The following is a 12284-nucleotide window of genomic DNA, read 5'->3' on the forward strand; positions in this document are numbered from 1 at the left end:
AATCTCACTTTCTACAAAGTGCTTCATTGAAAATGCTAAAGAGGAAGCTCCCTAAAACACCATATCCTGAGTGTCGGAGAAATATGGTCAAGATGGTGATTGATGGGGAGCAGAGATTGATCCTCTAATAGTGTTTGAACTGTGTCTTTTCCAAGCATCACACACACACTTACTGAAGAACCTATTACTGCAGTCACATTCCACCTCGTCTGCACATGCTTCCATCCCGTGGTTGCTTTTGAGTGCATAATTCCAAGAGCCATTTTGAGCTAATGGGTTCTACTGCTAAAAGTCAGAAGCAACAGCAGAGTCAGTGCCTTAGAGTCAGCCGTAATATCCACGTGCTCACAGCAGACATCAGTCTCATATTGATCAGTCGGGACGTTGTTCTTGTGAGTGTTTTTATATTTGTCTTTGTAAAAACCACAAAGCTAGGCCATTTGCTTAAATCATCGTTAGAAAAAATGCTGAGTGCCCAGATGGGATTTCTAGTTTCTGTGCAAATGAAATCACATTAGTCCAGATTTTATTCACTCAAAACTACTAGGGAAGCAGTAGGATTTGGTTTAAATGCTGCCAAAAAGCAGGAATTCACTTAAGTTTTAACTCAGAAGCAATCCTGTTGTTAATGTTGTAGCCAGGTTCGGGCAGCATGGAGGGTGGGGCCCCCATTGTGCTTGCTGAGGAATCCCGGATCTCTCCCAGTTCAGGCTCACTTTCGCTAGAGGTAGACCCACTGTTGATGGTATAGACGCTCTCTGCAACTCCCTGAGCTGAAGCACAGCCATCCGGCTCGTTCTTCTCCCTCGGACTCGACAGTCCTGGGAGGACAGCCATCTTTCCAGTCTGCCTATTTGGCAGCAAGGACATGGTATAGTCTGCAATGATCCCACCCACATCTAAGTTGCATGCCTGGTCGAAGGCTAGGAAGCCGACATTAGCATTTGCCTCACACACCACAAAGGAGCCATCGTCCATGATAAGGAGATCAATGCCACAGAAGTCCATGCCTAGGATGTTGGACACCTGAATAGCCAACTGCTTGCCTTGTTCTGTCAGCGGACACTTGACGCCCACGCCACCTGTGGGGAAAGCACAGTGATGTAAAGGTGACAACTGAGAAGTCAGATGACTCTTCAAAGAAGAGACAGGGATCTGCCCAGGAGGGGCAGAAAGAGAGGCTCGATCATTAATCACAAAAGGTCTGGATGGAAATCAGTACACCTTTGGAAAACAATACGGCCATTTTTTATCTAGTCTTTAAAATGCTGATTTCCTCTGACTCAGCCATCCTACTACCAAGGAAATAATCTTATATATGGGGGAAAAGAAGCTTTATGCACAAAGATGTTGATGGCAGTATTATTTAAAATACAAATCATAGAGCCAGGTACATGATGGGCACTTAATAAATATTCAATAAATATTGAATGAAGAAATGAAAAATTATAATCTAAATCTCTCACAATAGAGAAAAACAGTGTATTTTACAGCCATTAATAATAATACCAGCTGGGTGCAGTGACTCATGCCTGTAATCCCAGCACTTTGGGAGGCTGACGTGAGAGGATTGCTTGAGGCCAAAAGTTTGGACCAGGCTGGGCAACACAGTGAGACCCCATCTCTACAAAAAAATAAAAATAAAACTAGGTGGGTATGGTGGCTCACTGTAGGGTTCCTCCCACCCCAGCTGCAGTTCCAGCTACTTGGGAGGCTGGGGTGGGAGGAACTCTAGAGCTCAGGAGTTTGAGGCTACAGTGAGCCATGATCATGCCACTCCACGCCAGCCTGTAAAACAGGCTGAACAGAGTAAAACCCTGTTCCAAAAACAAATAATAATGCCCACAGACAGCTTGTAATTACATGGGAAAACAGGGGATTAAAGACTATACAATATGACCATAACTAGGCAAAAAGAGATTTCTCAGAAGAAAAGACTGTAAAGAATGACACCAAAATATTAACAGTAGTTGTCTCTAAATGGTGGGGACGATAAATACCTTTTTCATTTGACTTTGCTGTATTTCCCAAATTTTCTTTTTTCTTTCTTTCTTTTTTTTTTTTTTTTTTTTTTGAGAGACTCTTACTCTGTCACCTAGGCTGAAGTGCAGTGGTGTGATCTTGACTCACTGCAACCTCCGCCTCCTGGGTTCAAGGAATTCTCCTCTTGCCTCAGCCTGCCGAGTAGATGGGACTACAGGCGCCCGCCACTACACCCAGCTAATTGTTGTATTTTTAGTAGACACGGGTTTCACCATGTTGGCCAGGCTAATTTTGAACTCCTGACCTCAGGTGATCCACCTGTCTTGGCCTACCAAAGTGCTGGGATTTCAGGTGTGAGCCACTGCGCCCAGCCATATTTTCCGAATTTTCTACACTGAGAATGTATTCTTCTCATGATTAGAACAAATAAAATTAACTTATTTATTTATTTATTTGAGACAGAGTCTCACTCTGTCGCCCAGGCTGGAGTGCAATGGCACGATCTCAGCTCACTGCAACCTCCGCCTCCCGGGTTCAAGCGATTCTCCTGCCTCAGCCTCCCAAGTAGCTAGGACTACAGGCACATGCCACCATGCCCAGCTAATTTTTGTATTTTTAGTAGAGACGGGGTTTCACCACCTTGGCCAGGATGATCTCGATCTCTTGACCTTGTGATCTGCCCGTCTCAGCCTCCCAAAGTGCTGGGATTACAGGGGTAAGCCACCACACCTGGCCAACTTATTGATTTTTAAGAAGAGAGATGGCTCCTTCTTCCGTCTTTCTGTGCTGACAGAATGATGCATGTCAATGTCCTGGCTGATGCTCTCAAGAGCATCACCAAAGCCAAAAAGAGGCAAACGCCAGGTTCTTATTAGGCCATGCTCCAAAGTCATCATCTGGCTTTTAACTGATGACAAAGCATAGTTACGTTGGCAAATCTGAAATCACTGATGATCACAGAGCTGGGAAAATTGTTGTGAACCTCACAGGCAGGTTAAACAAGTGGGGAGTGAACAGCCCCAGTCTGATGTGCAATTTGAAGATCTAGAAAAATGGCAGAATAATCTGCTCCCATTCCATCAGTTTGGTTTCACTGTACTGACAACCTCAGCTGGCATCATGGCCATCATGGCCTGTGAAGAAGTAAGATGAAAATACACAGGTGGGAAAATCCTGGGATTATTTTTCTAGGGATGTAATAGATATTAATATTTATAAATAAAATGCCTCAATGGACCAAAAAAAAAAAAAGAGAGAGAGAGATATGGAAAGGACTGAGACAAAATCCTGTACCAAGGACAGAGACCGATTCCCCTTACTTTGCTAAAAAGCTAGGACTTCAGATTTGTCTCCAGTTAGTCTCCTTGGAAAGATTTAAGAATTGTATTCTCAGGTCGAATAACTAGTGTCTTTACCTTAACAATGTCCCTTCCCACCTATGACACTATCTAAAAAAGGCTATAAAACGGTTTTTAAACAGCTCACCAAGAAAAGCAACATGGATAAATTATAAAGCCACGTGGTTACTAATGAATGGATTTTGTAAGGTAACTAAAAAAGTCAAAATGATAACACACACACAAGGTTCAACACTTTGGCACTAAGCATGATCATGAAAATGGGCTGGGCGTGGTGGCTGACACCTGTAATCCCAGCACTTTCGGAGGCCGAGGCGGGCAGATCACAAGGTCAGGAGATCGAGACCATCCCGGCTAACACGGTGAAACCCTGTCTCCACTAAAAATACAAAAAGTTAGTCGGGCATGGTGGTGTGCACCTGTAGTCCCAGCTACTCGGGAGGCTGAGGCAGAATGGTGTGAACTGGGGAGGCAGAGCTTGCAATGAGCGGAGATTGTGCCACTGCACTCCAGCCTGGGTGACAGAGCGAGACTCTGTCTCAAAAATAAATAAATAAATAAATAAATAAATAAATAAAAAATAAAAATAAAAATACAAAAATCAGCCAGGTGTGGTGGTACACACCTATAAGCCCAATTACTCAGGTGGCTGAGACATGAGAATTGCTTGAACCTGGGAGGCGGAGGTTGCAGTGAGCTGGGATCATGCCACTGCATTCTGGCCTGGGCAACAGAGCAAGACTGTCTCAAAAAAAAAGAAAAGAAAAGAAAAAAAAAGAAAATGAGATAACATGTAAGGTACTTAGTAGTGTGTCAACCTGAATCTAGCATTTGACACCAACACACCACTTTATCACAATTATCTTATAATTATCTTTTTTTTTTTTTTTTTTTTTAAGAGATAGGGTCTCACTCTGTTGCCCAGGCTGGAGTGCTATGGCACAATCATAGCTCACTGCAGCCTGAAACTCCTGGGCTCAAACGATCCTCCCACCTCAGCTTCATGAGTTCAGCTGGGACTACAGGCATGTGCTACTGCACTTGGCTAACTTTAAAAAAAAAATTTGTAGAGATGGGGTCTCACTTTATTGTCCAGGCTGGTCTCAAACTCCTGGCTTTAAGTGATACTCCTGCCTTGGCCTTCCAAAATGCTGGGATTACAGGCATAAGCCACCACAACTGGCCCATGTCTTCTTTATGGGACCACATGCTACCTGAGGGCAAGGGCTCTCTCATCATCTCTACATTCCCGGCATCCATCACATAATCTGTTCCTGGAAATGCTCAATGACTATCAATGAAAGAAGTGCCAGACAGTGTCTAAGCCTCTTTATTAGTCACTGGACTTGGTATACTCATATGGTGATTTAGGAAATAATAACTAGTGATTGTGACTTTTTTTTCCTATCACCAACATATAAACTCATTCAGTGAGGTTGACAGTAGCTTTCTGTGATGGGGACAAGAACTTACATCCCTCTTGAAGTATCTCCATTCAGTACAACAGATAACAAACTTTATCAATGGGTTAATGGGATGGGTTTATGCATTCGACCAAAGCATAAACTGTAGCTTTCTAATAACATCATACAAAAAGGAAAACATTTCCATTAAAATATAAAAGGAAAATATATTTCTCCTGTCATCACTTTAGACTCTTATTATTTTTTTTGCCTGAGCTGTTGCAACAGCTTCAAATCTCATCTCCCTGCCTCCCATCTTATGCCATCATTCCATCCTTTACCCAGATGGGAGTTTTTCTCCAACGTCGGTCCTCATGTCACTCCCTTTTTAAGTCTTAACACCTAGAGGACAGCGTTCAGTCCTCCATGTCCTGACACTCCTTGCCTGACCTCTGCCACAGCGCTTACACTTGTACGCTCCCCTCCAGGATTGCTTGCTGCCATAGGAAAGAGTTTGTTCCTCATTCTCATCTGTGAGATCCTGGTGTCTAGCAGAGGGTCTGACAAGACAGTAGGGATCGATATACATTTGCTGAATGGGTCCAAATACCCTAATAAAACCCTGTGCTTTTATACCTTACCGAGAGAGCAGTTGCTCTGCATCCGTCCATCAGTGGAGCAGCGAAGCATAGAGCCTATGACCTGGCCCCCTACCACCACCACCCGGATGTCCTTTCCATGGGACTCCTTCACGTACTTCTGGAACAGGTAGGGCACATCGTGGCGGATCAGATGGCAGATGTCAGAGAGGTGATGTTTATCTCTTGCCAGAAAAACAGCTTTTCCTTTAAGAAGAAAAAGAGCAAGAGAAGGGGTTAGAGAAGGCTCTGGACTCTGTACTTGCCATCTGGCCTCCTTGTCCATAAAGTCATCAGTTCTCTCTAAACTTGCCTCACTTTGGTCCCTTCTATTTCTCTGCTAGACTTTTGTTTCTTATCAAATGACCACAGAACCTTACTTTCCCTTAACTTTCCTCAGGTCCTAATACCCTCTCCCTCCACCATCACTCTTTTTGAAATGACTTAATGATTATTCCAGAAACACAGAGAAAGAGCCAAAATAGAATCCAAAGATCTAATCAATTCAGTGCCCAAAACAGTTAATTAGCATCTCCCATCACCCCCAGGATGCTGATTAGGCAGGATCCACATCTAACTCATTTTTAAAAAATTCCTCAGACCTAACACTGGGCTGGATGCACAGGGCAGATGCCAATTAATGTTTGTAGAACATAATTTATTGAAAATACTTTAGAGAAATTCCAAGTCTAGATGGAGAGAGATCCCAAAAAAAGGTAGCACAGAGTGATATAACATCAACAGAGGTCTATGCATAATTCTGTGGGAGCTCAAAGGAGGGAAGCACTGACAGACATCCTTCCTTTTAGACATAAAGTTATTATTTGGCTATACCCATTTAATTCTGAAAGGAATGGCCTATGCCTCTACTGAGCTCTGCAGAAAGCATTCCTTCTTGATTCTAAATTCTTTATTTTCTGTTCAAATTGCCTACACTTTTGTAATTATTTAGCATCAGCTCTTTTTTTTTTTTTTTTTTTTTGAGACAGAGTCTCGCTCTGTCACCCAGGCTATAGTGCAGTGGCGCGATCTTGGCTTACTGCAACCTCCACCTCCCGGGTTCAAGCAATTCTCCTGCCTTAGCCTCTGGAGTAGCTGGGATTACAGGCACGCATGCCTAGCAAATTTTTGTATTTTTAGTAGAGATGAGGTTTCACCATGTTGGCCAGGCTGGTCTCGAACTCCTGGCCTCAAGTGATCTGCCTGCCTCAGCCTCCCAAAGTGCTGGGATTACAGGTGTGAGTCACCATAACCGGCCAACATCAGCTTTTCCATTGATATATTAGTTAACAGACCTGAGCAGAGGTTCTGATAAGTTTGCTCTGCAAATCTGACATGAGCATGCCCAGTCTGAACATTCTTTTCAGCAAATATGGAACAAAGAGATGGTTTTCCTAAGCTTTGTGTCACCATCTTACAAGGACTGGAACTCTTCTGAAGTCCTAATAAAAAGATCAGTCCCAGGCCAGGTGCAGTGGCTCACGCCTGACATCCTAGCACTTTGGGAGGCTGAGGCGGGCAGATCATCTCAGGTCAGGAGTTTAAGACCAGCCTGACCAACATGGAGAAACCCCATCTCTACTAAAGATACCAAATTAGCTGGGCATGGTGGTGCATGCCTATAACCCCAGCTACTCGGGATGCTGAGGCAGGAGAATCGCTTGAACCCGGGAGGCAGAGAGGTTGCGGTGAGCCAAGATCGCACCATTGAACTCCAGACTGGGCAACAAGAGCAAAACTTCATCTCAAAAACAAACAAATACACCAGTCCCTAATGGTACATAAAACTGAAAAGTAAATTCCAAAACATGTTATAACCAGGATGCAATCATTCCCAAGATGACTGGACCCTAGACACCTGACAGAGCTGGAGGAGTTCAGCCACGTGATCTGAAGATGTCCACATGGCAGGCGACAGGAGAGTGTGCAGGTAAGTGGGTGTCAGTGTCAGGGAAGCTGGATAGGGCCCAGCAAGGGGTCACAAGAGGAAAATGGAGAGGCCCCACCCAGCAAGCGTGGACGATGCAGCATCAGTGTTCCCTGTCTTCAATCAATGAGTGTGGGGCAAGCAGATATACATCTGATGCCAGGAGATTTGGAGATCTGGCTTCTGGCAACAGATGGCTGGGATTCAGGTATATGCACTGGGTTCTCCGGACATTAGGTAGGATTTTCAGCAGAGATGGGGGCTAGAGATAGGAACTGGGTTTCTTGGTTTCGGGTACAGAAGTTCTAATATGGGGGTCAGTCTGCAGTTAATAAAGGAGCTACAGTTTTAAGGCAAGAAGGAAAAAAGGAGAGAAAGGCAGTAAGATGGTTAATCATGTACTAAGTGCCAAGCAGTTTGATTTTTTATTATTTCACTTATACTTCATGCTAGCCCTAGGAAGCCATTATAACAAGGATGGTTAATCTCATTTAAGGGAAAAAGGGTCCAATCTCAAAACTTACTATAAAGTTACAGTAATCAAGACAGTGTGGCTTGGCATATAGAACTATATCAAAAGAATAAAATTGAGAACCCAGAAATCAACCTTCACGCACATGGTGAACTGATTTTTGACAAGGGTTCCAACAGCTTTTAGTGGGGGAATGAACAGGCTCTTCAACAAATGGTACTGGGAAAACTGGATATCCACATTCAAAAGAATAAAGTTGAACCCCTACCTCATACCATACATAAAAATTAACTCAAAATGGATCAAAGACTCAAACGTAAGGGCTAAAACTATGAAGCTTTTAGAAGGCAACATAAATGTAAATCTGTGTGGCTTTGGATTAGGCAAGCACAAAATGACATCAAAAGCATATGGAAACAAAAAAAAAAATAGGCAAGTTAGACTTTACCAAAATAAAAAACTTTTGTGCATCAAAGATACTATATCAAGAAATGAAAAGACAACCTATGGGAATGGGAAAAACATGTTCAAACATGTTGTTATATATCTAATAAGGATTTAGAATCTACATTATACGGCTGGGTGCAGTGGCTCACGCCTGTAATCCCAGCATTTTGGGAGGCTGCGATGGGTGGATGGCTTGAGTCCAGGAGTTTGAGACCAGCCTGGGCAACATGACAAAATCTCATCTCTATAAAAAATGCAAAAATCAGCCAGGCATGGTGGCGCATGCCTATAGTCCCAGCTACTTGGGAGGCTGAGGCAGGAGGATCGTTTGAGCCCAGGATGCAGAGGCTGCAGTGAGACAAGATTGCACCATTGCAGTCCAGCGAGAGCATATCTCAAAAAAAAAAAAAGAATCTACATTATACAAGAACCCTTCAAACTCGACAATAAAAAGATTAAAACCCCAGTTAAAAAGTGGGCAAAGGATATGAAAAAACATTCCTCCAAAGAAGACACACAAATGGCCAACAAGCACATGAAAAGATGTTCAACATCATTAGTCTTTGGGTAAATGCAAATCGAAACCACAATGAGATACCATTTCACACTCACTAGATAGCTATAATAAGCATACATACATACATACATACTTACATAACAAATAACAAGTGATGGTGAGGATATGGAGAAATTGGAACCCTCAAACATTGCTGGTGGAAATGTAAAATGTGGTACAGCCATACAACAGTCATATTATTAATTCACAAAAAGAGATAAACTAGTGTTACTTGCTACAACATAGATGAACCTTGAAAACATCATGCTAAGTGAAAGAAGCCAGACACAGAAGTCCACATACTGTATAAATCCATTCATATAAAATAGCCAAAACAGGCAAATCTATAGTAACAGAAAGTATTATTAATAATAGGTCAGTGGTTGCCAGGGACTGAGGGAGAGGCAACGGGACTAACTACTACTAGGTATGAGGCTTCTTTTGGGGGTGATGGAAATGTTCTGAAATTAAGTAGTGGTAATAGTTGTAAAACACAGTGAGTACACTAAAATCCAGTGAATTTTACACTTTGCACTGTTAAATTTTTTATGTGAATTGTATTTCTACTTTTTTAATTTCTAAAACATTATGTATTATATTTAATTTCTGTTTGCTGTCTTACCTTTCTACAACATAAGCTACCCGAGGGCAGGAACTTTTGTTTTTATCTGTATCCCCAAAGCCTGGAATAGTGCCTGGCATTTTGTAGACACTCAATAAATATGTGAATTTTATGTTATGTGTATTTTACCACAATAAAAATGACTAGTTGAAAGGCTGGTTGAAATTGAGCTCAGTAGCACATCTGCATCGCACTAAGAGTCCCGCTTTGCCACCCAGGCTCCTTTCTCTGCTCCTCAACACGACTCATCTATGCTCACAGGTCGCGTTGCCTACCCTTGCTTCTGTGTGTTGCTCACTCACTTCCGCCAATTCAAATTCTACACGTCCACTGAAGTCTCCTTTTCTTCCAGTGAAGACTTCACGGCAGAATTGTCCCCTCCCTCCTGTAGGCTGAAACAGACCCCTGGGCATACTTGCTATATCAGTGATGATCACCCTGCAACGCAACTGTGTCTACACATTTGAGCTCCTCGAGATCAGTGATTGGGTCTAGTTTGTTTTTGTTTTTTTGTTTTTTGAGACATGGTCTCACTCTGTCGCCCAGGATGGAGTGCTGTCTAGTTCATTTCTATTGCATAGTCCCTACACCATAGTAGTTGCTCACTATGTATCTATTTAGGGTGACCTTCCCTCACTCCAGATGCCTGGAGTGTTTAAGCATGCCACCTGGGTATCCCGATGAGGCACCTGCTCATATACTGCAGGAAGACTCCTTTCTGTTGCTGATGTCCTTACTGAGTCCCAGCGATGCACTGAGCACTACAGTAAGCCTTACAGAGACAGATGCTCAGGATCTGGTCCCCACCACTGAGCAGCTCGCAGTCTAGTAAAGGAAGGAGGCATATAAACCCGTAACTGTTACAAAGTATAGCACTCTGCTAGAGGCACATACAAAATACTATGGAAACAAAAAGGGAAGAGCAATTAATTTTGTCTGGAAGAGAGGGAGGGAGATCAGGGAATGTGTGTAGAAAAGAAATGACATCTGGAGCTGGCCTTAAAGGATGAGCAGAAGAAGTTAACCAAGTGAGCAGAGAAAGATGGCATTCTCAGCAAAGGGAAAAGAGCAGACGCTTAAAGAGGGGAAAATGCACGGTCTACTTGGTGAATGAGAAGTAGTCTGGAATGGATTATGAAAGGTTCATGTGGCCAGAGACAGCTGCAAGGAAAGGCTGAGGCTGTTTGTACAGGGCCTTCAGTTTCATGATGAGGAATATGGACTCTGTCTAACAGGCGGCACAGGGTCTTGGGAGGGTTTTTCAGTGAGAGAGTAACAAGAATAGATCTATGTTTCAGAGAAATTACTTCAAAAAAAGAAGAGAAGAGGCACTGGCAGTGGAGTTAGGGAAACCAATCAGCATTAAGTCAGGAGTTGATTGCGATAGTTCAGGGAAGAAGTGAGCATGATCTGACAAAAGCAAGAACAGAGGACAAAGAGGAAGAAACACTGCAAGCTCCTCAAAGGGGAGCTCCATTTTTCTAAGCAGCACTTGAGGAGTGTCTTGTCCAGGCAGAGCAGCAGCCCTAGTGGGCTGATTACCCAGGAAGCCCTGGAGAGGTGGCACTGACCCCGGTGGCCTCGTGTGCTCTTCACCACGACTGGGTAGCCCAGGGGCTCAGCTTCATCAATCATTTTTGAAAAGTCTTCATGCCCACCTGCCAAGAAAAGGTGAAAGTCAGTGAAGGTAAGGCTGATAGTCAGGTAGTGGTCACCCCAGCCCCGCCCCTCTGTAGGAATTCTTGTGAGACCCCATCTCTCTCTGATTAAGGCCATTCAAACCCAGTTGATTCAACAGACACACATTATATACCTGCAAGGTAAAAGGTGGGAGCAGAGAGGTAAGGAAACCAACATTTAGCAGGTGCCTTCTGTGTGGTAAAGACTTCACAATCCTTATAACAATCATATAGGTAGATACCTTTCCCTTTACAATGGCTGTGGTAGGTGGAACCCCAAGATATATCTGCCCCCTGGTGTAAGCTCCTTGTATAATCTCCTCTTCTAAGTGTGGAAGGGACCAGTGAATATGTTGGGATATCATTCCTGTGATTTTGACTTTTAGTTAACTGAAAGGGAGATGATCCTTGGTGAGCCTGACCTAATCAGATGAGTCTGTAAAAAAAAAATGGTGAAACATCAGAGAGACTCTTCTGCTGGCCTTGAAGGAGCAAACTGCCATGTTGTGGAGAAGGCCATGTGGCAGGGAGCGGAGGACAGCCTCTAGCAGAGAATGTCCCCAGCTGATGGCTAGCAAGGAAGTGGGAGACTCAGTCCCACAACTACAAGAAACTGAACGTCGACAATCAGGCAGCTTGGAAGAAGACCCCAAACTTCAGGTAAGACCACAACCCCAGCTGACACCATGATTTCAGCCTAAGGAGACCTAACCAGAGAACCCAGCTATGCTGTGAGACTTCTGATCTACAGAAACTACGAGGTAATCAATGGGTATCATTTGAAGCTGCTCAGTTTTTAGAAGTTTGTTATGGAGCAATAGAAAACCAACACTCAAAGAAACCAAGCCTGGGGATTTGTCTCACCCAAAATTAAGGTATGACTCTAAAGCCTGAACTGTCTCCACCATACTCCTATAAGCCTTAATTTAAAAAAATATGAATAATGATGTGCATGAAAATCTTTCTAAATTGTTTTATGAACCTAGGTTCTTATATATACTATATCAAACATAATCTTTTCCTGATAGCTTAGAGTCCATGTCATGAACATTAACGACTGCACCGTAATGCCCCAAGGGACTACATCTGCCCTCTATTCAATGGCACCAAACTAGTGTACTTTCTAGTTTGGGAACCTGGTTTTTTAGTGGTTTGTCACATTCCTTGCTGTCAGATGTCAACTAATATTTTTCACTGCT

General features: G+C 43.2%; 1 protein-coding gene across 1 annotated transcript in view; it reads right to left on the reverse strand.

The window, feature by feature from the left end:
• Window positions 1-384: 384 nt before the first annotated feature.
• Window positions 385-12284, reverse strand: part of RIMKLA (ribosomal modification protein rimK like family member A) — a 34223-nt gene continuing 22323 nt past the window's right edge. The window contains exons 3-5 of the mRNA XM_001164308.7: window positions 10978-11064; window positions 5386-5589; window positions 385-1082 (exon numbers count right to left, since the gene is read on the reverse strand). Of these exons, the coding sequence (XP_001164308.2) occupies window positions 592-1082; window positions 5386-5589; window positions 10978-11064 (782 nt within the window). The 3' untranslated portion in view covers window positions 385-591. The remainder of the gene's footprint in view (window positions 1083-5385; window positions 5590-10977; window positions 11065-12284) is intronic.

Source organism: Pan troglodytes, chromosome 1 (assembly GCF_028858775.2).
Source record: "Pan troglodytes isolate AG18354 chromosome 1, NHGRI_mPanTro3-v2.0_pri, whole genome shotgun sequence".
Classification (NCBI taxonomy): Eukaryota; Metazoa; Chordata; class Mammalia; order Primates; family Hominidae; genus Pan; species Pan troglodytes.